Consider the following 25,203-nt stretch of genomic DNA (forward strand, 5'->3'; position numbering starts at 1 on the left):
GCGCTGTTCATTCATCCCTCAGTACTGAGACTCGAACCCATGACCTTTGGGTTACAAGTCTGACTCTCTAACCATAAGGCCCTATGAATTCATGAAGCATGACAGAATAGCACTAGACTGTGCGAGACTGACATAAAGCTTGGATAAGATTGTTGGTTTGAACACATTTCTCGGTTGAGGGGAACTTATTATCTTGTTATCTGTGACACTGATACTCTGATGAAAACAGTGAGCCATTGCCAATTAGCAAACTGTGTTTCATTCAATGCTTGTTCCATCAAAATATTCTCAGCAATGCACATGTGCTCCATTTTGCAGTTTTTTCTTGGCCAAGAACTGCCCACTTAAACAGGAAGAGACCATCTGACCAGCATGTACAGTGACCAGCCACAATTTGTTTTTCCTTTTGTGCCATTCAGTGGCAGGTAAATCTGAAATGAGTGAATCCACAATAGTATCCCTTTAAAGGTGCAGGTATAAACCTGCCAATCAGATCAGAGCTTGAGATTTTGGCAAGGGCTTGATGGTTTTGTTTGCAATAATCATCCGGTGGTCTCTAAATGGACTGTGGTCTGCTACTGGTTCATATCCAACTTGACGATGGGCTCTCAGGTGAGGTCATGTGAGTCTTTGGAAGGACGTTGTGGAATTTGGGCTAGAGTCGCTGAAAGAAAGTCAAAGTCGTGACGGCTCGTGGACAGCTTGCCATCCTCATGCCCTCTTTACAGGAGCACTGCAAGCTTCCTTGATGACGCTTCTGCACTCTCGTGCTTATTAAAAGATCAGTTTTGCAGTTTTTAGGAAAAGATGGATTTCTTAGACAGTATTTCTCAGCCAGCTTTTAAGGTTGAATTACTGCAGCAGAAGGTCTCTAAGGCATTAGCTCAGTGTTAAATATTCTCGCTGCTCAACTGCTATGCCACAGGGGTAGCACATAGTCACCAAACTCTCATGTGTGTAGAAGATCACAGTTGATGTGGTCACAGCTTGACAATAGCTTGGTCAAAAATGCCTGTGTTGGCATTACATCAGTACACTGTTAAAAAGGAATTGTTGAAAAAAACTTACAAATATGACCAGACCTGATGCATTTAGATTATCATCACTATTATTGTTTAAAAAAAATTGACCTACATTTTGTTTGGTCAATTTGAATCTTGTACATATACCTCAACTCTATCAGTGATGGTGTAACGCATTACGAGAAATGTAATCTGATTACTTTTTTCAAGTTACTAGTAAAGTAACAGATTACTTTTAAATTTACAACAAAATATCGTAACTTTTAAAAAAATGTTTTTCCATTTATTGACAGACAGCTCTCTTGCCCATGCTGAGAGAAATCAGAAGTAGTTTTAGACAATGTTTTGTAATGTTATTGTAGTTCACTCTCAGAAAAAAGATACAGCGCTGTCAAAGTGACACTTTTGCTAGTTTAACAATGGGAAAAATGGTCGGCGGGCATGGTCTAAAAGGGTTGTACCCAGTTTCTTAATGAGTCATGGGTGTGTTTTGGGCGTAACGTGCAATAAACCAATCAGAGTCTCATCTCCCATTCCCTTTAAAAGCCACCATGGCGGATTCGCTATTTACATGGTGGAATATAGACACCCACGACCTGATGAGTCAGTTTAAATACATGTGTGTATTGTGTGTACGATTGGTTAAATAAGTAGCCAATTTCATTCGTCATTACTGCAAATAGGTAATTCTGACATGTATGACTATCCATTATGACATGTAAGCATTTTTATCTTTATAAACACAATAATAATATTTTACATTGTAATCCTTTTATTTTTTATATTTAAAAAGGTTTGTGTGCTGCTGCGCGTTCCTGTGTGTGTAATAAGCACGTGTACGCATGTTGTGCACCCGCCTATAGGCGCATATTAATAACAAGCCCTTTAAATAACACAAAAAATACTGTGCTATTGACAGATAACTGTTCGACTAAAGCCCTGTTTCCACCGAAATTACCCGGAACAATTTGTACCAGGAACTTTTTTTACAGGAACTTTTTTCCCCCAGACCTGCTACTGTCTGCGTTTCACACTGCGGTCTAAAGTACAGTGAAGATTAGGCAAATTAGTCCAGAGACGTGAGACTGCTCGCGGCTGCTCTTCCCATTGTCAGCGACGGACAATAATCATTTTTGCGCGACACTGTCTGCAACGATAACAAGTGGAGGAGATGCAAGCAGCGCTGCTTTTGCTAGTTATGTATTGGTTTACTAAATATGTAATTAACAAAACGGCGGAAAAGAGACGAGCACTGATAGTAAAGTGTATTCTGAAAGCTCGTAAAGCTAGATTTAAAATAAGACAACGTATGTTATTATAAGTTATTACGGACATTGACCGTGCGATTGCTGAGACAATGTGTGCCATCGGACAGAAAGAGCAAGACTGATATTTACTGAACACAGAACGAACCTTGCAAGACTTTTAAAAATGCCGGTTGAAATAAAATGCTGCGTTAGCTCAACCGGTCAGCATGTTCAGCACACAAGTCCCACCCCCGAAAGTTCCTGATCTTTGAAAAAAAAAGTACTACCTCGGGAGCAGGGCCGTTTGGAGGGGGAAATATTTACCCGGAACTTCATTTAGACCCTGGTTCCTGTGGTCGAAACACACCGAGTACCACCCCAAAGTCCCTAGTTCCTGGGGAAAGTTCCTGCGGTGGAAACGCGACTTTATTGGGACAACATTTGTGGGAATTCTGTTGGTCTAGCAAGGGTTTTTATATAGTGTCAAGTAATTCACTTTACCGGAAAATATGTTGATGTTTTTTTTGCTCTGCATAGCAAGTAATTAGATGTCGACCAATTTCTCTCTTTTGATGATGCTCATGTGAATTGATCTAATGCCACATTAAGCGCTTGTTCAGAGTCATTCATCATTTAAGAGCTGTACTGTATGTACCTTTTAAACGCCATCTTTCTTTTAAGGTTGTCATCATGGAACATGTTTCCATCACTGTCCCACTGTTCTCTCACTATCTATTTCCGTCCCTCTTACTTCATCCTCATAAGTCCCATCCAGATTTCCAAGGCTACAGTTTTCTGCATGTGGGAACGTACTCTTTGTCAAAGCCCAGTAGTTTCATGTTTCCACAGGTTTCATTGCAGAAGCGTGGCATATTGTCCCACCCCTCCCCCTTTAGTGGCATCACAGCGGCTGGAAATAATCTCCAATGATCATAATGGCTTTATATAATATCTGGAGCAGCCACAGGTAGATAAACATAGACCAGCACAAAAGAGGATGAATGGGCCTACAAACACAAATGATCTGGGGGAAAAAAATCACAAATACCTGGAAGTGGTGAATTGACAAATGAACAGACACGCACTAAGCAAAATCATACTTTTATACACCTGATTTGTCTGGGATCTGCCTGGTTTGTGTCTTGAATTTCCCTTACACAGAAAAACAACCCTCAAGTCGGCATGAAATGGAAGTGTTTGTACCATATGAAATATGATTTTCAAAAGACAAGTTGTTGTCTAATATAACACCCGATCTTTTACTGTAGAGGATGAAGTAACAGTATATCCATCTAAATTCAAATTGTATTCTAAGAGATTCTGTGTATTGTGACGTATATCCAAGTGAAACGGCTTCTTAAACAAGAAAAGACGTAGGACGGGACTTGATTTTGTCTGTAGGGAATTGATTGGCTGGTTGTGGTTTGCTATTGGTGGATCTCATGCAAGTGACAGGTTATCGCCCCGCCCTCGTGCCAGTAAACACGTCGTCAGAGAAGAGAAGAGAAGAGGGAGTAACTTTGATTTAAAATTACGGGGGCACATGAATTAAAAACAGTGATGATGTGCACAGATAAATAATTTATGATAAATACTGCAGTATTCCATAAAAAAAAAATAAGTGGTCTATTTTGATTTCATGGTGACTTTAAAGGAACATTCTGGGATAAATACAATTTAAAGGGGTGATGAATTGAGAAATCAAATTTCCCTTGAGCCTTTGATATATAAAAGTTCATCGTGATATAAGAATATCTTGTAAGTTTCTGAGCTGAAAACGTCCTTGTTAGTCAAAGAAAAGCTTCTATTGACACCAGGCCCAGAAAACGCTCCATCTCAGAATATGTCGACCATTGACGTCATCGTATGCTGAAACGGCGCCTCAACAGATAAATATGTACGCCTGATTCTGTAGCCCTGCCCACCAACTCGTGGAGCTAAACGGATCGCGCTACCGAGCAATAAACATGCCGAAGATAGCATTGCGCTGTGCCTGGTTGTGGAAGAACACAATCGCTGCATAAGCTTCCTTCGGATTCTAATATTAGGAAATGTGTGGTTGAACTTTATTTTTAATGAATATCCAGCTCACGTGGGGAAGACTTTGCACGTATGTTCATTTAACCACAGATTCGTTTGTAAACAAGAGACTGGATTTGCAGACAGGATGAGATTACATGAACGAAAGAAGCAACACACTAATGTGAGTAAAAAAAATTAGTATTGCATTGTTACAGATCAAATACAATGTTACATTGTGTACATGTCTAACTAAACATAACTTACCACTTTCACAGGGCTCGCAAAACCCAATGTCCCTGGGCTATGTGTTTTCCAGACGGGAAATCTCATCTTAAATAGTGAAATAACATTACTTTCTTGATGTGCGTTGCTCACTCTCTTGACTTAATATTTGAAGGAAAAATACAATCACGGAAAATGTGATAATGCAGTCTGCAACGTACTTGGTGCACACGTATATCCACCGATCGGGCGGACCAAGTAATATAAAATGACATTTATATTAATCGTGAGTGGATGAGAGATAAATCATTGTGTTTGTTTGATAAAGACATTTTGCGAGCCCTGAAGGACGAATCATTCCGGTTGCCGTTTCCCCAAACGCTTTCAAAACAATGCCTCACGTGTACTCACGGGGGAGCCGAAGCTCATTAAATATGCAAAGCTTATCCAGTCATAGCAGTGGGCGTTTACTTCCAAGTCTTCAGTGCGGCACGGCCATAAAATCCGAGCGTGCAGGAGAGAACCTCAAAACCAGGGCAAAAAAGAGCGTATTACTTATTCATTATGATGTTTTTGAATGTAAAAACCACGCGAACGTCACAAGTAGACCTCAGGCAACAGTATAAAAAAATTATCATGACACCTTTAAAGCAATGGTTCTGCTGTATTCATTGCTGAAATTGATTTGGGATGGGAGCTGTCAAAGTCCAAAAAGGACGAAAAAGCACCTTAAAATTAATTTAAAACTCCAAAATGTACAACTCATGTCTTGACAGTTTAAAACCGGTAAATCTGGTCACTTTCGCATTATTTAATTTGACATGTTCTAAGGAACAATCTTACCTTAGTAACCATAACTGGTTCATCCACCTATAAATGTTCCAAATCATCTAAAATGTTGACAACAACTTGACAGCTCAAATAAAAAAAAATGTACTGAACAATACAAGCTGAACGCTTTTGCTTTCGTTGCGTTGGCCCATATTCTTCCACTGTTAGATCATAACTGTACATTTTTTTTTAGCTGTTATATTACATTCCTTGGTAACCGACATCATGCTGCAGATGCTGTTCATGGATATTACGCCCGGATTCCTTAAATGCTCTTTGTCTCACCACTCTGAGTAATAAAAAGACTGCAGTGGACATTTGAATTGAGCTGTAGTCATATTATGATTTTTATGAAGGTTTCTACATGTCGCTTGTTGACTTTTACTTGAAAAATTTGGCAGACACAAGAAGGATCTCTAGACATATTTTAAGGAAAGAGATGTTCTCAGTGTCAGCAAATATGTCACTTTGAAGCCAGTGTGTGAGAACATGCTGCGAGGGAGTCAGGGAAATATATTTATTTGATGATTTGTGAGTGAAAGGCAAAGAAAAAGAGACAAAGGATAAGATTGACAGAGCGTAAAGAGATGAAGGTGTCTCTCTCTCTCTCTCTCTCTGTCCCAGCGCTTGTGATGGTTATTGCGTATAAATCTTTAGCGTGAAGGAGAGAGGTGTCAAGTTGCGCAAACAGAACGACCAAGTGTGTGTGTGTGTGTGTGTGTGCGTGTAAACCCACTGACCTCGCCCTCTGGTGAAGAGCGAGCAATTAGGACCTGCCTGTGATATACACACACACAGCTGACAACACACGCCGATCATAACCGTTTCTTGACTGCTAGCAAATATCCAGTCACACGAAGGAGAACGTTTTGCATGTTGTCATTTTGCATGTCAAACAAACATGATTAGATTAGAGCTGCTAATCGCTTTTAAAATGTAATCAAATTAAGTAAAATCTGCTGATTATAAAGATAAATCATTATTAAATATAATTATGTTATATTGTTTATAATTGATTATTATTCAGATAATAATTGTGGTGACAAGTATTTATTATGTTGGCTTTAGAAATCAGTATAGGGATGCACTAAAATTGAAATTCTTTAATAATATTAATAATAATATTTAAAAATAATTAAAGCAACTATTTTCATGTTAAAAAATTATAATAATGTAATAATTTTGTTCTAACTGATAAAAGATAAAGAGACAATATTAAAATACTGTACTATTTTACAGAATAAATAAAAATAAAACACTAACTGAAATCAGTCATTTAAAAGATAATTTTAGTAATGAAAGTGCATTTATTACAATATTATAATGTACAGTATGAGATTTGCATTTTTAGTGTTTTTAAAGATCAACAGTAAGTAAGTGCTTGATGACAGCAAATGTATCTAAATCTAAAAAAAACTAAAAGGTCAAAAGGCCATTTTGGTAAGTTGGTTATGTCTTAAAGGAACACTCCACTTTTTTTGAAAATAGGGTCATTTTCCAACTCCCCTAGAGTGAAAGAGTTGAGTTTTACCGTTTTCGAATCCATTCAGCCGATCTCCGATCTCAGGCTCTGCGCAATATCATTGCGCCGCTGCACTCATGGTACGGTCACAACCATATCGGTCTAGAAAATCACAAATTTAAATTTTCCATCGGTCTTAGTGCACGATGTAACTACAGAAGAGTCCAGTTTTAAATAGGAAAAATATCGAGACTCTTTGGTCATTTTTGAGCGAGATGCTAACGGTCTAATCAGATTCAATGATCTATGCTAAGCTATGCTAAAAGTTCTACCGCCAGACCAGGAGATCGGCTCAATGGATTCGAAAACGGTAAAACTCAACTGTTTAACTCTAGGGGAGTTGGAAAATGAGCCTTTTTTTTTTTAAAGTGGAGTGTTCCTTTAAGTGAATATAAACAGTTGAGATGAGAAACAGTTGCATTCTGCCTTAAAGTGACAACAGCCTAATATTACTGCTGTACTCTGTGTCATTAATGTTAATCAAACAACAAAATACAAGTAAATTACTCACTGCTCTTGACTGAATAACTTTTGTAGCTATAATAATGATTAATCTATATATTGTATACAGTGAAGACTATGCAGTATTTTACATTTTATTACTTTATTCAGTTTCTGTTGTAGGCTATTACTCATCTGAATTAGTACATCTTCCTGCAAAATTAGAATTTTGTATTGTATTTATTTGTACATTTTGTTCTTAGTGTATAGCTGACTGTTTACTTGTATTCTGAAGGCTAACTGTTTTAAGGACCTTTTACTTAGCTACATTAGTTAGTTAACTATTAGCGTTTGCTGAAGTAACCTAATTGTCTAAAATGACTGGTAAAAAAAAGACTTTGGGCCTCATTCATGAAACACGAACAGAACGAATTTGTGTGTATATCAATCGCTCTGACGTTAATGTTCAGATTCACAAAAATATTTGTATTTTCAAAATGTTAGTTGGTACGAAAGAAATGTACACCTGCTCCCTACCACGTGTAAATGGTGTGTAAAACATTTAAACGTTCGGAGTTTCAGTTTAGGCAAACTGATGACATTGCATTTCGATGGACTATGTACAATAATAATATTTCAAGAGTTGATTTGCGCTTTTTTTTTATGTTCAACGTTTTTTATGTTCAACGTTGGATAATAGGCAGTATACTCGTCACACTTTTTACCAGGCCGTCCAATCACAGTGGAGGAGGGGCGGGACAAATATTAGCCTACACCGACTGAACAACAATGGAGAAGTTAATACTGCTTTTTACAGCATTTTTATATTCAGTAATATTCTTCAAAATGAGATACTAGTAACACAATACTGGCGTGGATAATCTGTATCATAGTTTGTGAATCTGGAGCAGTTTTTGTAAAGGTCCATTTTACATGCAGCTTACTCGCTCTTTGATCATATCACCCACCAACAAAATTTAAATAATCGTGATTTCAATATTGACCAAAATAATCATGATTTTTACCATAACCGAGCAGCTTTTACGACACAGTGCGACACACTCTGCTGCTTAAGGGGCTGCCTAGAGCAGACCGATCAGAGTGCTTATGATGACCCCTGTCCACTGTCGAAAGTGCCTACAATGGGCACACGCGTGTCAGAACTGACCTTGGAGCAGTGGAAGAAGGTCACCTGGTCCAATGAGTGCTGTTTTCTTTTGTGTGCGCTGTTTACCTGGGGAAGTGATGCACCAGCATGCACTGTGGGACAATGACAAGCCGGTGGAGGGTGTGTGATGCTCTGGGAAACCCTGGGTCCTGCCAATCAAGTGGATGTGAATTTGACACGTGCCACCAACCTAAACATTGTGGCAGACCAGGTACACCCCTTCATGACAAGGGTGTTCCCTGGTGGAAGTGGCCTCTTTCAGCAGGATAATACACCCTGTCACACTGCACACATTGTTCAGGAATGGTTTGAGGAACATTATGAACAGTACAAGGCGAATGTGTCGTGTCTTTCTGTTCTTGGCAAATTGCCCCTATTTTAAGATCCTTTGTCAAATTAAAGGGGTCCTATAATGCCCCTTTTTACAAGATGTAAAATACGTCTCTGATGTCCCCAGAGTGTGTATGTGAAGTTTTAGCTCAAAATACCGCACAGGTATCACTTTTTGAGGGTGAGCTAAAACGCACAGTTTTTGTGTGTTTCCCTTTAAATGCCCAGGGCGGACCTTCAAGAGCTCATGTTAGAACGGTCTTTAAGTCATTTATTAGCATATTCTGTCATGATAATCTATAAATCGCTCATGTGGGAACTGCTGTAAGATGCACAGGGCCAGAGAATATCTGCTGCATGAAGAACAGGTATAGTTTAGTTTAATTACGGTTATAACTCATGTTGTCATCTTGCTTTTATGACATGCTATTGCATTTGTGTTCGTACTGTATTGCAATAAATGTGAAAAGACAGATGCGACAGCTTGAGCAGACTCCCAAATGTGCTCTACTACAACAACTCTTCCTCTTCTTAACATTTGTTGCGTGTACCCATGGTCGGGTTTTTTGTACATTTTAGGGTTAGTGATGTCACTAACCCGTGAAGAAGCTCATTGTAGTCCCTACCAGCCGTTTGTTGTAGTCCTTAAAAAGCGATTTCTTTAAAAGAAAATATCTCCCTTTGCTTTGAACTTTGAGCGTTGTAACTTTGCAGATGTTGTTTATGCTCAAACAGCAATATTACACACTAACTAAAGTTAAAATCATAACCAATCACCCCTTTAAAAGTAGTTCAAATGATTTAAAAATGTATCCCAACCCTTTTTTCTTCGTGTCTCAATATATTTGAGCACTAGAATATTTTTTATGTGGACGGCAAAAACATCCTTAACATTCAGGTGTTATTTCAAGGTTGAATTGCTATGTACGGGTCAGAGGGCATGATTAAAAGCATACATTTGTTAACATAATTTTTTCATTTAAAAGTGTAATTTTTTTTTTTTTTTAATTCAGTAGTAAATTCTACTAATTTAACACGTCAAACTGACAGCTTGGATATAACACTATTGTTGATGTCTATTGTTGAAGCACTAAAAGCGTCCATTTGCATGTGCACGCTGACTCACACATGCACACACACAAACCAGGCCTGGTTTTGCTTGAACAGAAACTCTAATGTAAACAGAGCTCACAGCCATCTGCCTAATGTCAGTGTGGCCAGCAGGCTCTGCCTCACACACACACACAAACACACACACACACCGCTCTACAGAATTGCCTCTTGCCTGACCCTTTGGTTTCTCATTTCGTATACTGTGTGCTGGAGCAAACCATTGTTTGTCAAATCCATTGTTTTATCGTATGTAGAGCAGCATATAGTACAACATCGTCTCTACTATCATTTCAGATAAATCCTCTGTAGTTTTCAAAACAGCACAGACATAAACTATCCAGTTAGCTATAAGAGGCTATTAGATTAATATGGCTGCTATAAACCTGCCTGTTTGACACAGTAAAGTGGCACTGAGAAATTATTTCAGTTTATTGCTTACTCTTAATATCAAATGGTCACGCTTGGTCTGCACATTACTTGGTGCATGACAGTGGAAGAAGGGTTATAATATTGACTGATTGCTTTTCCACCATTAACAGCGCTTAATTTAGTGTCGATTGACCTCTGACTGTGTTCATGCTGCAAAAAAAACAAAAAAAACAGAGCCATGGCTCATCCAAGAACGATAACTATAAAGAAAACTATAATGATAACTGTATAGAATCCACACCAACGCACAATATAGTTTTGTTTATTATAAGTACGCTGCAGTTTTGTTGTCTGCCGCTTTGAATGCTCAAGCTCTTTAAAGCAGGAGGGATTCTGATTGGCTGTCAGTGTGTTTTCATTCATCAGCTGGAAAAAATAGTTCTGAAGGCGATTCCAATGATATTGTTTCTCTGTGCCGTTACCGTTGTAGTTGTGGTGTGGACTCTGTTATTATTTAATATTTAGAACAATATTTAGAATTACTGTACATCTTCATCGTTATAGTTATTGTACTTGGTGTGAACTTGGTCTGAACAACTCCAAACTAATTCCCTCTGCAGTAACATTACTTGGCATCCTTTTTTTTTTTTTACAGGCTATAAGAAATATTGAAAATGTATGATATATTCAACATACCATTTTGATCCTGACAGTTTTCTATTTTAATTAAATGAAAAAAAAATATTAGGTTTGCACTGTTTCTTGTATCACAGCATAGATATTTTCATGACATCTTTTATTTAAACCTTATTAGCAACAATACCAATATGGTTGAGAGGTTTGCCTAATTTCCAGTTATTTCGACGTGAAAATTCAAAATTTTATGTCAGTTATTTTGAAATGCAGGTGAATTTGATTCACTGATTAATCTGTGTAATCACTGAATTTTTAATGGAGGTGCACTGGTGGACTCTGGTGGACATTCCTGTAGTCAGCATGCCAATTGCGCGCTCTCTCAAAACTTGCGACATCTGTGGCATTGTGCTGTGTGATAAAACTGCTCGTTTTTGAGTGGCCTTTTATTGTGGCCAGCCTAAGGCACACCTGTGTAATAATCATGGTTTCTATTCAGCATCTTGATATGCCACACCTGTGAGGTGGATGGATTATCTCGGCAAAGGAGAAGTGCTCACTAACACAGATTTAGACAGATTTGTGAACAATATTTGGAAGAAATAGGCCTTTTGTGTACATACACAGAGTTCGGCAAAAACAAAAATGTTGCGTTTATAATTTTGTTCAGTGTATATATGTGTGTGTGTGTATATATATATATATACATTAGTATAATAGTGTTACATGGCTCAAAAAATAACAAGATAACTTTGTAAAAAATATATTGGCATTCCCTACAATAAAATATCTGAACTGGATCAATTTCACTATTTTGGTTATATTTTCTGAAATGTTTTAATGACTTAAGCTTTCCCACAGCCACATAATGCGTCCTCTGGTGTGACACAGACGTAATTATTTAGCATATATTGATAGGCCCACAAGTGGTTAATAATGATTCTGCAATTCTTTCAGTAGAGTGTAATGGTGTGAACCATGTGACCTGGAGTAACCCCCATCACTCTCCCATTACCCCCTCCCTTCATTTACCCAAAGGAAGTAACAGTGTTGGCTCTGCTTCAGGCTCCATTTTTAGCTCTGTTCTGGCTCCCCTAGTGTAAACTTCTCTACAGGAAGTAGCCTTTCTGGGTCAGAGGTTGGCTTTTCTTCCCATACTACAGTTGAGTAAAGCCCCAGAGTATGACAGATGTCCCAGGATTCCAGAGTGCTGATCTAAAGCTGGTTTTGTTGAAAGGTTTAACTGATCACTAGAGAGACATAAAAATGTGTTTTTTTTTTCTCCCCTCAGTTGAGTGCAAACGTGCTGATCTTCCTGTGCACCAACATCATTGGGATCTGCACCCACTACCCAGCAGAGGTCTCTCAGAGACAAGCCTTTCAGGAGACGCGAGGCTACATCCAGGCCCGACTGCACCTGCAAAGAGAGAACCAGCAGCAGGTCAGTTATCACAGGCTCTTAAAAGGATAGTTCACCCAAAAATGAAAAGTATCCCAAAATTTACTCACCCTCAAGCCATCCTAGGTGTATATGACATTCTTAAATGTTAAACATTTTCTGGATAATCCAAGTTTTGAATGGCCCAAAAAAGTGCATCCATCCATTATAAAAGTAATCCATAGAGACAGAGCGACACGCGTCATAATCTGAAGACCAGGCCCACCGGGGGGGAAAACAATCCAACGCTCTCCATTGACTTTGCATTGCGTGAGGCTGCCTCCTTGTCATTTCGGACTTATAACAAAAAACTGAACAATGTATAAAAGCTGATATGTGACAAAGTGTACAGCAAACAAGCTAAACAAAACCCAGAAGCAAAAACCCAGACGTTTTTATAAGCTGTTGACCCAAAAAACGAGCGTTTAAGGACAAAAAAGTGGAATCAGGCCATTGAGACAGAGCGCGACGGGTCATATTACAATGAGAACTACGGCGACTAGAGGGGAACGTAATCAGCGACAGTAAATATAATATATAAAACGGACATTTGGATATTTGACTTAACAGTGACAAAATGTTTACTGCACACGTAGACATATTGAGGCATCCTGAGTGTCAGGATCCCAAAATTGACCCATTCTTCCTGCTGAAGCTTCACTTCGTATTGCCTGTATCCACTTTTATCTTCTTAAACGCTCGTTTTTTTGGGTCGACAGCTTATAAAAACGTATTTCTGTGTTTTTTAGCTTGTTTGCCGCACACCTTGTCACATATCAGCTTTTAGACATTGTTCTGTTTTTTGTTATAAGTCCGAAATGACAATGAGGCAGCTTCACACAATGCAAAGTCAATGGAGAGCGTTGGATTGTTTTCCCCCCCGGTGTGGGCGTGGCCTAAATACGCTCTGTCTCTATACGGCTCCGGCTCTCGATTCGATGGGTTTGTGTAAGAAAAATATCCCTATTTAACACGTTATAATGTAAAATATCTAGCTTCTGGCAGACCACGTTCAGTATTCAACCAACAAAGAAAGTATAATGCCTCTCGCAGTTCAAAACGCTTGCGCTATGGATATGTTTCTTCAAAACCCATCAATTCTCTTCAGACTACTCTACTCAATTGCCATTATATTCTAATTCTAACAGAGATAGAATAACAAAAGTCAGTGGACAAGCCACCAGTATATACACTGGGATGCGGATGTTTTACATGCAATAAGCAACTGCCTAAAGAAAGGATGGTTGATCTTCAGTGAGAAGAACTGCACAGTAATCTTTCTTTCTCTCTCACAAACACTTTTCTCTCCTCCCTACAATTTTCAGGAACGCCTGTTGTTGTCTGTTTTGCCAAGGCATGTCGCCATGGAAATGAAGGCTGACATCAATGCAAAAAAAGAAGACATGATGTTTCACAAGATCTACATCCAGAAACACGACAATGTCAGGTGAGCATTACTGTCATGTGTCAAACTGTGCCACATTAACTCGGTGGCGGAGCCAGAGCACTGGACACCCCTAACATCTGACTGGCCACCCTGGGTGCCTCCCAAAAATTTTGATCGCTATTGAAAGAAGCATTGCATTTGATGTGCGGCGACGCGGCACATTGTTCATATATTAACGTTGAATATTAAGAGAATATTAAAGTTAGTTGCCAAACAGACGATTGAAGGCCCACTGAAATCAAAATGAAAGTTTTTTAGCTTTTAGTATGACTATGTTAGCCTTAAGGTTATGAATAAGCTGGTGTGTTCCAAAACAATGACAAAATTTGCATTTAGGAGATATAAGCATTAAAAACGTACAGTCTCTAACTTCCGTTAAAACGAATCAGATTTTGATGATAATCGCAGACTTCACCTTCTCATCAAATCTTCTGTCCAATCAAATGCTCTCTAGAATCTGAAGTCCCGCCCCCTACACTATAAATAGACCCTGAACTGCGTCTGAAAAAAACGGTCAGTTGTTCACGCGTTTACTATTTTCTACATGGTGAATGGCACATAGCGCGATAGGAAACTATTTAGACAGTGTAAATATGCTTTCAGTTGAGGCGAATAAAGTCTGGGTTCACGATAGTTTCACGCGTGCCGCCGCAGCGCACACCCATAGTCTAGACCAGAGCCATTGACTACATACACGGCGCAGACAACACAAAATATCAGACCCATTTAAATTCTGCACAGAATGCTGTATTTCAAGGAGATATGGAGGAGATTATGATGATAAACGGTTAGATTCGGAGGAAACTGGCTTTAACAAACAGAAAGGCTCTAGTCAAACTGTGGTAATAACGAAACGCTATTGGCTGTTTCAAAAAAGGGGAGGAGCTGCTAACAGCTGGAGCCGTTTCAGGGGAAATTACGTCAACACATTAAATAATGCTGTGCGTTTCAAAGCACTTCAGTGGGCCTTTAAGAAAAAAGGGGGTCGCGCTCAAGCGCAGATTTGTTCAAAATCCTGCCACGTCATTCACATAGTTTTCCAATTCCAGTTTTTCACCCTGGAAGAGTGTATTTTCATTTTTTTAGTATTTTGCTTTCTGTGTAAAGTCTGTGCTTATGGAAATAAATAATATAGATTGCCCTTTCTGTTTCCTTTTGCGCAGTTTTTACAGCAAAACACTTCGAAAAAAAAGTTTTTTTATCTGTATGGGACGCGACGCGTTTGGTGCGCGGCATATGGCGTTTTGCACTTGACCGGACAAATACACATAAAAATATGACAAAATCAGCCGTCTTGGAGAGTATCATAGTAAACACAGTCGGCTATGTCTTAACCGAATGTAAGCAGTTGACAATGCGTGTCAATCGAGATTTGTGGAATTTTACTGGTATCTATTTTGGTAACTTGTTTATTAGAATGCGATGTTACAGACATGCTCAAATTTGTTGGTACCCTTACAGCTCATTGAAATAATGCTGCATTCCTCCTGAAAAGTGATGAAATTAAAAGCTGTTGTATCATGTATACTTGCATGCCTTTGGTCTGTCATAGAATAAAGATATTCTAAAATGGCCTGGACACATTTGTTGGTACCCTTTAGAAAAGATAATAAATAATTGGATTTTAGTGATATTTCAAACATAAAAAAGCCAGACTTGAATTTGCTAAAAATGCACATTGACAAACCACAATCCTTCTGGGAGTCAAAACTGGAGCTTTTTGGCAAGTCACATCAGCTCTATGTTCACAGACGAAAAAAATCAACTTTGCTGTGCCTGGCACAGGGTGCCTTGAATCTGTGCAGGACACAATGAAATCTCAATACTATCAAGGCATTCTGGAGCGAAACGTACTGCCCAGTGTCAGAAAGCTCAGTCGCAGATCATGCGTCCTCCAACAGGATAATGACCCAAAACACACAGCTAAAATCACCCAAGACTGAATAAGAATAAAACATTGGACTATTCTGAAGTGGCCTTCTATGAGGCCTGATCTGAATCCTATTGTACATCTATGGAAAGAGCTGAAACTTGCAGTCTGGAGAAGGCACCCATCGAACCTGAGACAGCTGGAGCAGTTTGCTCAGGAAGAGTGGGCCAAACTGCCTGTTAACAGGTGCAGAAGTCTCCATTGAGAGCTACAGAAAACGTTTGATTGCAGTGATTGCCTCAAAAGGTTGTGCAACAAAATATTAGGTTAGGGGTCCCATCATTTTTGTCCATGCCATTTTCAATTGTTTTAATATTTACAATATTATGTTGAATAAAAAAATCAAAAGCAAAGTCAGATTTCTATTAAATATGGAATAAACAATGCCAATTACTTTTGTCAGTTTCAAGTTATTTCAGAGAAACTTTTTTTTTGGAGGCCTACCAACAAATTTGAGCATGGCTGTACATGGGTCAAAACAATGGAAAACAAATAGGTATTACACATGATGTATGGACCCCGTATGTCTATGGTGGCTAAAGTAGCCTTGGCCACCCCATGTATAAAAGTCTAGTTCCTCCACTGCATTAACTATGAATGAATTTGATCTGAATGTAAAAAGCAAAGCATGCTAGCTTATGAAATTATATAATTTTTCCGGCCCTCATGGCTTTAATTACATCAGCACAAAAGAAAAGTTAATTCAGAGGTGGAGAAACTCATTGTTTATGAAAAGGTGCACATTCGTTCAATTCTCATGTGAATGACCACAAATTATTTTATTTAGAAAGAAAATAGGGACAGTTTTGTTTTAAAGGGGTGGTAAAACACATTCTTTTGAAGGCTTGACTGTGTTTGTGGGGTGCACTGTAACATGTGTTCATGCTTCGTTTAAAAAAAAAAATTGCCTTATTTTTCATATATTTGACCTTTATTCTACACTGCTCTGTCCCTCCTTGTAAAACGGTCTGATGCTTTCCGGGTTGTATGAAGCCAGTTCTTTAAAAATACGCAGTGGGCTCTGATTGGTTAGCTGGCCTAGTGTGCTCTGATTCGCTAACCGCAGTGCACGGTTGTCGGAAACGTCACGCCCCTTACCTGGAGGCTGTGCTTTGGTCGGCGTCAATAAAACCATATGAGCCCGAATCAGACCCAGAACATTTGAGTGAAGATGATCGAGCAGAACCTGTTCAGTCCTCAAGAGTAAAGACTGCGGATCTATAGTGATCGCTACTGAATGGCACTTTAACTTTTGTATTTTTAGAACGATTATAGCCAAATATCTGTCGCAAGAACTAACCCAAAACGAACACTAAGCACTGGCTTTAACTAGTAAGTTCACACACAGAACCATGTTTAACATGCCTGAAGATAAACAATACATAAAAGCTCTAATCAAAGAATCATTTACACTAATGTCAGGTTCGCTGTTGAGATTTTAACGTTAGTGTTTGTAATGTTAGGTGTTCGTCGGATAACGTTAAGTATGAATGAGCATTTAACAGACTGGTTTGCAGAACAGCGCTGTCATCTGTTTACTTCCTTGCTACAACCTATAACAGGAAAACACATCGATGAAATATAAATCAGACTTACTGGTTGTGGCCCGTGAACAGCTTCTGTTTGTAAATCCAGCTTTCAGGACAAGCCGTTGTGCATATCCTGTATTGAACTCGCGAAGTTTGTGGAAGTTTGTGTTGTCCTCCGTGAAATGTGCAGCGCGCGCGTCGTGCATCCACGCACCGGCAGTGTTTTTTTCACGCAGCTGACGTTGTGCAAATCCGGCATTGAAATCGCGAAGACGGTGGATGTTTTCCTCTGTTAGATGTGCTGCAGGGAGCCCTGCGCGCGCCTGATTCCCCGCTGACTCAAACACACGTGCAACATGCTGTATGTTAAACGCTCTGCAACGCACCCCCGTCCCAAGGAAGGCTGAACAGAGCAAGTACCCCAGACCTGCAATCCGGATGAAAATAACAGCGTTTCCTCGGCATCGCGGCAACAACACTCCAGCCTAACTAACTTATACCACAACAGCGCGCGATACAAAATGGCCTCACCCCCCCCTTATTTAATCTTCTCGGAGGAGGGGTTTATGTAAATATTGAGCCTGTTGATGTCACCAACCCTGGAGGAATGTCTGTAGTCGCCTACTGGCCGTTTGCTGTAGTTCTTAGAAACTGATTTCTTTAAAAGCAAATATCTCCCTTTGCTTTAAACTTTGAACGTTGTAACTTTGCAGATGTTGTTTATGCTCAAGCAGCAACATTACACGCTAGCTAAAGTTAGAATAGTGAAATCGTGGTTTACCACCCCTTTAAACCTGCAGAACTATTGACTGTTAGCATTAGCTTTTAGCTAGGTAGTTCAATCTTCTTCAATCTCCTTAGTCCCTTTTTGTGTTTATCGTCACTCTTTCCATTAACCTCTCGTGCTACTTTTACTCTGTTCTCTTTTCCTTCAGCTCTGTGAGCTGGTAATAGGGAGCAATGGGACTTTTATTCTGAAAGGTGGTCAGCTAAGTACGGTGAAAGAGGGAATAGCTAATTATCAGTCACTAGGCTAGCGCTAACCCCAGAAGATACTGAAATGAAGCCGCGATTCAATTAAAGTGCTCCACAGCATCTGCCACTACACAGCCAAAGAGTGACTTTCCCCTCCGCTCAAGGGATTCACACACACATATACTTTTCTACTTAGTTGTTTAATAAAGGTGATGTTATTGACCTATGTACATCCATGTACAACTTTTTACCGTTCAATATTACCAAAGCATTTAATCAATACAGGAACATTGTTATGAATGTTATGTTATGAAAAAAGCAACAGTGCATAGTTTAAATCTCTCTCTGTCTCTCTCTTTCTGTGTCTTGTAGTATTCTGTTTGCAGACATTGAGGGTTTCACTAGTCTGGCGTCGCAGTGCACTGCTCAGGAGCTGGTCATGACTTTAAACGAGCTGTTTGCCCGCTTTGACAAGCTGGCCTCGGTGAGCACGACTACTAACACATACTCTAAAGATGTTTTTCAACTGGATCATTGCTGCAGCATTATATGTTTATTATGGTGACAAGATGAAGTGTAGTATATTCAGTAAAACATTGAGAGATATTAGTTCTATATTACACTTACCCTGAACAGTTTTCATTTGAATGTTAATTCATGTTTAAATTATAAAAAATACAAAATACACTACCGTTTTGGGGTCAGGAAGATTTATATTTTGTAAAGACGTTCATCTGTTTCCACCAAAATATTAATCAGCAAAACTGCTTTCAACATTGATAATAATCAGAAATTTAGCAGCAAACCATCTTATTAGAATGATAGAAGGATCATGTGACACTGAAGACTGGTGATGCTGAAAATTCAGCTTTGACATCACAGGAATAAATTACATTTTAAAATATTATACAATAGTCATTTGAATAGTAACAATACACTCACCTGAAGGATTATTAGGAACACCAGACTAATACTGTGTTTGACCCCCTTTCGCCTTCAGAACTGCCTTAATTCTACGTGGCATTGATTCAACAAGGTGCTGAAAGCATTCTTTAGAAATGTTGGCCCATATTGATAGGATAGCGTCTTGATGGAGATTTGTGGGATGCACATCCAGGGCACGAAGCTCCCGTTCCACCACATCCCAAAGATGCTCTATTGGGTTGAGATCTGGTGACTGTGGGGGCCATTTTAGTGCAGTGAACTCATTGTCATGTTCAAGAAACCAATTTGAAATGATTTGAGCTTTGTGACATGGTGCATTATCCTGCTGGAAGTAGCCATCAGAGGATGGGTACATGGTGGTCATAAAGGGATGGACATGGTCAGAAACAATGCTCAGGTAGGCCGTGGCATTTAAACGATGCCCAATTGGCACTAAGGGGCCTAAAGTGTGCCAAGAAAACATCCCCCACACCATTACACCACCACCACCAGCCTGCACAGTGGTAACAAGGCATGATGATCCATGTTCTCATTCTGTTTACGCCAAATTCTGACTCTACCATCTGAATGTCTCATCAGACCAGGCAACATTTTTTCAGTCTTCAACTGTCCAATTTAGGTGAGCTTGTGCAAATTGTAGCCTCCTTTTCCTATTTGTAGTGGAGATGAGTGGTACCCGGTGGGGTCTTCTGCTGTTATAGCCCATCCGCCTCAAGGTTGTGTGTGTTGTGGCTTCACAAATGCTTTCCTGCATACCTCGGTTGTAACGAGTGGTTATTTCAGTCAAAGTTGCTCTTCTATCAGCTTGAATCAGTCGGCCCATTCTCCTCTGACCTCGAGCATCAACAAGGCATTTTCGCCCACAGGATTGCCGCATACTGGATGTTTTTCCCTTTTCACACCATTCTTTGTAAACCCTAGAAATGCGTGTTGTGCGTGAAAATCCCAGTAACTGAGCAGATTGTGAAATACTCAGACCGGCCCGTCTGGCACCAACAACCATGCCACGCTCAAAATTGCTTAAAACACCTTTCTTTCCCATTCTGACATTCAGTTTGGAGTTCAGGAGATTGTCTTGACCAGGACCACACCCCTAAATGCATTGAAGCAACTGCCATGTGATTGGTTGATTAGATAATTGCATTAATGAGAAATTGAACAGGTGTTCTTAATGATCCTTTAGGTGAGTGTATTTCACAATATTACTGTATTACTGTTTTTATTGCATTTTTGATCAAATAAATAGTCTTGAGCAAAGGAGACTTCTTACAAAAAAATCTTACCAACCCCAATTTTTAAACGGTATTGTGTATTATCCAACTGTAAAGGATTATTTGATCAAAAACCAAACGTTCAATTATAAGGGTCAGTGTGAGGATGGAAAATGTCTATGCATGAAAAAACGTATTTCTGTTTTTGGTGGGGGGAAAAAAGTGCTTATAAGTTATAACATTACAAGTGTGAAAAAATTATAACATTATAAGGGTGACTTTTTTTTTTTAATGTTGCAGTCAGTGTTTTTTTTTTTTTTGTGGGTGAACCCATGAGAACCACTGGTGTATGAGGCATATAGAGGCATATAGTCTGAGCTCCAGGCTGTGGGAATGAGGCTTCCCATTGGGCATCCTCAGCACGGGCTCCACCACAGCACAGAAGGGGATTTGATAGCCCAGCGTGGTGGATAAAAACAGGCTCTGTGTCCTCCATAGGTGCTGAGGTTGGAGCCCTGGTGGGGGACGAAATGTTGGAATGACAGCACCATTTCTAATGTAGTGCTCCTCCAAACCCCAGCCACTTGAGCAGCCTGGCCTTTCTCCTTTTTCTTTATGAGGGAGTCATTGAATTGTTCACTCAAATGACTTGTACAAAAACTCATTATTCATTCCGGAGCGAAACACCACTACTGAGTTGCTCTGCTTTGACTTCATTAATTACCTGTTACGCGCATGTCCATTGTCAAAGGTTTCTGTCTGTTCTCTTAAAGAAATTTTGTTCACACATTAGCTGTGTCCCAATTCATTGGCTGCCTCCTTCGAAGGACGCGGACTTCAAAGTCTACCCATTGCCTAAAGAGGATTGCTCGAGCGGCAGTAAAGTTTGTACTGGACTTTTTTGAAAGTTATATTCAGCTGTCTGAAAACAAAAAAGGATCACAATATGTCTAAATATGTTCAGTTTGGTCTATTCATGTACATAATAATGAGTATAAACTATATAAAATAGCTTCTTAGTAAGAAAGTTGTAGTATAGTAAGTTGAAACCCAATACTTACATTTAACCCTTGAATGCATGAATGTTACGGCAATCAACATTACATATTTGGGTCTTTAGCGACCCGGACCTATATCTAACACAGACGGATCTCTACCCGTCGCAATAATATAAAACTCTCCTGATATTAGAGTAACAGTCACAGAAGAATAAAATAAAGCATATTTTGTGACCTTTTGGAGCTTGTAAGGGTTCCGTTTGAGCAGATGTTTTATCCCATCATCACTGTCCCCGTCAGAGCTCATGTCCCAATACATTCAGTATCTGCCTCATATTCACCATCTCAAACATATTCTCAAAACTATCATTTTCAACATCTTCAACATCAATATTTAGATCTCTGACAGCTTCTTCAGCAGATCCACCATCAGTGACAGTGACAGTAATATTTGACTGCGTTCAGTTCTTGCTCTGCAGTAAATCTCTGAGCCATTTCAAGTTTTGCTGATGATTCTTCTATTCTTTTGTTTTCTGCCTGTGGCAACTATGAGTGAAACGTCACTTCATCATTGTGTGTCAGACAGTGCCACCTTGAGGAATAAAGGTGAATTGCACTTATTCAGTCAATAAAGATTCAATTATTATTGTGCAGAAAAAATATACTTACACTGTTACACTCCTCGGGTCATAAGCGACCCTAGACAATTTTTACAAAAAAAAGTGAAAGAAAAACAGGCATTCTTTCATAATGTTAATGTTTTTTTCTTGTTATATTGTTCATAATGAATTGATTGAGGAATACTAAGAAGGTTGATATCTAACTTTAAAAATTGAATGAGGTCCCAGGTCACTAAAGACCTGAGGTATGCGTTTAAGGATTAAAAGTGTAATTCCAGTCGCCCCTTGTGCGCTTGGGATAGGCTAGTCTATGAAGGATCCACTCGTTCTATCACTTTTGGCCTGGAAAACAAAGGCCACATTTGTAGAAGCCTTCAAATTAGGACAGCCTTTGTCGCGCCACTGTGACGCATTTGGCCTCCTAATGCAGCCTTTGAAGGATGCAGTGTCTGAATTGGGACTCAGCTAGTATGTCACATGCACACACAAAAATCACACACTCTCTCTGTATCGCACTCTAAGCAGAATGACTACCCTCTTTTTACACCTCAGCGTGAAGCTGCCATCTTCCCAGCTTGAACTTTCTAATTAACTTCTGTTCCCTCTTGTGTGTGTGTGTGCAGGAGAACCATTGCTTACGTATCAAGATCCTGGGGGATTGTTACTACTGCGTGTCAGGCTTACCTGAGCCCAGAGCGGACCACGCTCACTGCTGTGTGGAAATGGGGGTGGACATGATCGAAGCCATTTCGTAAGTCTCACTTAGCTGTCAGACAATAACATTCATCTGACCTTTTTGAAATGTGTTCCATGTGAGCAGTTGTGAGGTTAAATTATATAATTTCTGATAGTGATCTGTGAGTTTTGTTGAATATTCAATGTTTTATGAGGGATTTGTGAATAAAATAACGCAATTATATTTTTATGATAACAAATATTAATTTTATATTAAAGATTATTAGAATTCAGAAACCTGAAACCTCAGAAATAAAGAAGTTGGAAATACCTTTGCTGCGATTTACTGTTAACGGACATCCCGACGCCAACCACGCTGCTGAGAGCGATGTTTAGATGAATATGTAAATATGTGCTGCACGCTTTCCTTTCAATAACAAAATACACACAACAGTCCCTGACATAGAAATTAGTCTACAGGCTTTCATAGTCAACTTAGGAAGTCAGAGAATGTCTTGTTTTTTTAAGTTTCGTTATAAGCTGTTCACACATTGGCCCAAAAAAGAAAAAGTGTACATATTGCCCCTTTAAAATGTTAATTTAAAGTGAGACCCCTGGGATAAGATGTCGGCATGATGGTTGGGGCAAATGGCCAGCGTTATATTCAATGTAATAATTCTTTATATTATTATTTTTTAAAAACTACTTATAATTATTTAAAATGATTAGATGTAAAATGATAGAATTATGTATTGCAGCCACTGTTGTTATTCTTAGCTAAAAGTATATTAAGTATATAAATAATTTTTGTTGATTTAAATAAAGCTGAAATTAAATAAAATATTAATATTACATGGAAAACTTTGCTTTAGCAACTAACTGAAATAAGTGGAAGTATTCAATTTACTAGAACTAAAACTGAAACTGAAATCAAAATAAATTAAAGTTAAATAGATTTTGTTTTAAAAATAAAATTAATATAAAAATAAAAGCTAATTCAAAATATGAATAAATACTTTAATAGTATATAAATAATACTAAAACAACACTAATTGCAGCATGTGGTTTATTGGTGACATGCTTATGTTTGCGTCACAGATTGGTGCGAGAGGTCACGGGGGTCAATGTAAACATGCGGGTCGGTATCCACAGTGGTCGCGTGCACTGTGGAGTTCTTGGATTGAGAAAGTGGCAATTCGACGTGTGGTCCAACGACGTCACGCTGGCCAACCACATGGAGGCTGGAGGCAAAGCCGGGTGAGAGTTTAAGACCAAACACAGATACACACGTCATACATGTACACACAGCTATACGTAACACTCGAGAGACTGTTTAGTAACTGCAAAATGAATGTTCCTCAGGAGGATCCACATCACTAAAGCTACTCTGCAGTACCTGAATGGAGATTATGAGGTGGAACCAGGTTTTGGAGGGGAGAGGAACGCCTATTTGAAAGAGAACAGCATTGAGACCTTCCTTGTGTTGGGCTGCAGTCAGAAGCGGGTTAGACACGTCATATTACAACAACTCTTTCCCCACCAGCGTTTTTTTTTTATTTTTTATAAATGTTGCCAGCCGCCAACACTGTTTGTGATCATTTTCACAAAACTTTCATGGCCCCTAGAATATTTTGTTGTATGAATATCTGATATCTGAACATGCAATATATCAAAAGAAAGAACAGACCCTCTGCTTTAAAAAAAGAATGCATTCTTTTTTATCAACACTTTAATTTGGGCAAGTTTCATAAAAAAGCAACATTTTGAACAAAAAGCTGAGAAAAATCATGTTTTTCTTTTTTCAAAGACTACAACATGCATGAGCAATGCTTTTATCGCTTGTTTCTGCTCCTTTTTCACCTGTGTTTTGATCTGGAGATTCAGAGAAGATGCATAATAGCAACATACCGTATAACAGAGAAAACACAGAGAAAACCTGAAAGTTCCATCAATGCCGGGGAAAGAGTTTAAGATATTTGTTCTATAACTTTAACCATCTTCAGAAGCCACCATCTATCCACATTTCTGCTATGAATATATATTTTTGTATAATGGAAATTTCTACACTGCAAAAAAAAAAAAAAAATCTTATTTTATTTCGGAATTGAATTAAAAAAATGTAATTATATGTGACCCTTGACCACAAAACCAGTCATAAGGGTCATAAAAAAATAAAAAAGCTTTCCATTGATGTATGGTTTGTTAGGATAGGACAATATTGGCCGTGATACAACTATCTGAAAATCAAAAAAATCTAAATATTGAGAAAATCGCCTTTAAAGTTGTCCAAATGAAGTCCTTAGCAATGCAAATTACTACTACTTATACATTTTTGATATATTTACTGTAGTACATTTACAAAATATCTTCATGGAACATGATCTTTACTTAATATTCTAGTTATTTTTGCTATAAAAGAAAAATGGATAATTTTGACCCATACAATGTATTTTTGGCTATTGCCACAAATATACCCGTGCAAATTATGACTTATGGTTTTGCGGTCCAGGGTCAC

At 38.8% G+C, this 25,203-nt stretch overlaps 1 protein-coding gene across 1 annotated transcript in view; it reads left to right on the top strand.

The window, feature by feature from the left end:
• Positions 1-25,203, top strand: part of adcy6a (adenylate cyclase 6a) — a 73,841-nt gene that overhangs the window by 34,181 nt on the left and 14,457 nt on the right. The window contains exons 4-9 of the mRNA XM_079801874.1: positions 12,212-12,361; positions 13,684-13,805; positions 18,612-18,723; positions 22,637-22,764; positions 23,787-23,945; positions 24,051-24,192. Coding sequence (XP_079658000.1) covers positions 12,212-12,361; positions 13,684-13,805; positions 18,612-18,723; positions 22,637-22,764; positions 23,787-23,945; positions 24,051-24,192 — 813 coding nt within the window. The remainder of the gene's footprint in view (positions 1-12,211; positions 12,362-13,683; positions 13,806-18,611; positions 18,724-22,636; positions 22,765-23,786; positions 23,946-24,050; positions 24,193-25,203) is intronic.

Source organism: Gobio gobio (genome assembly GCF_949357685.1).
Source record: "Gobio gobio genome assembly, chromosome: 21".
NCBI lineage: Eukaryota > Metazoa > Chordata > Actinopteri > Cypriniformes > Gobionidae > Gobio > Gobio gobio.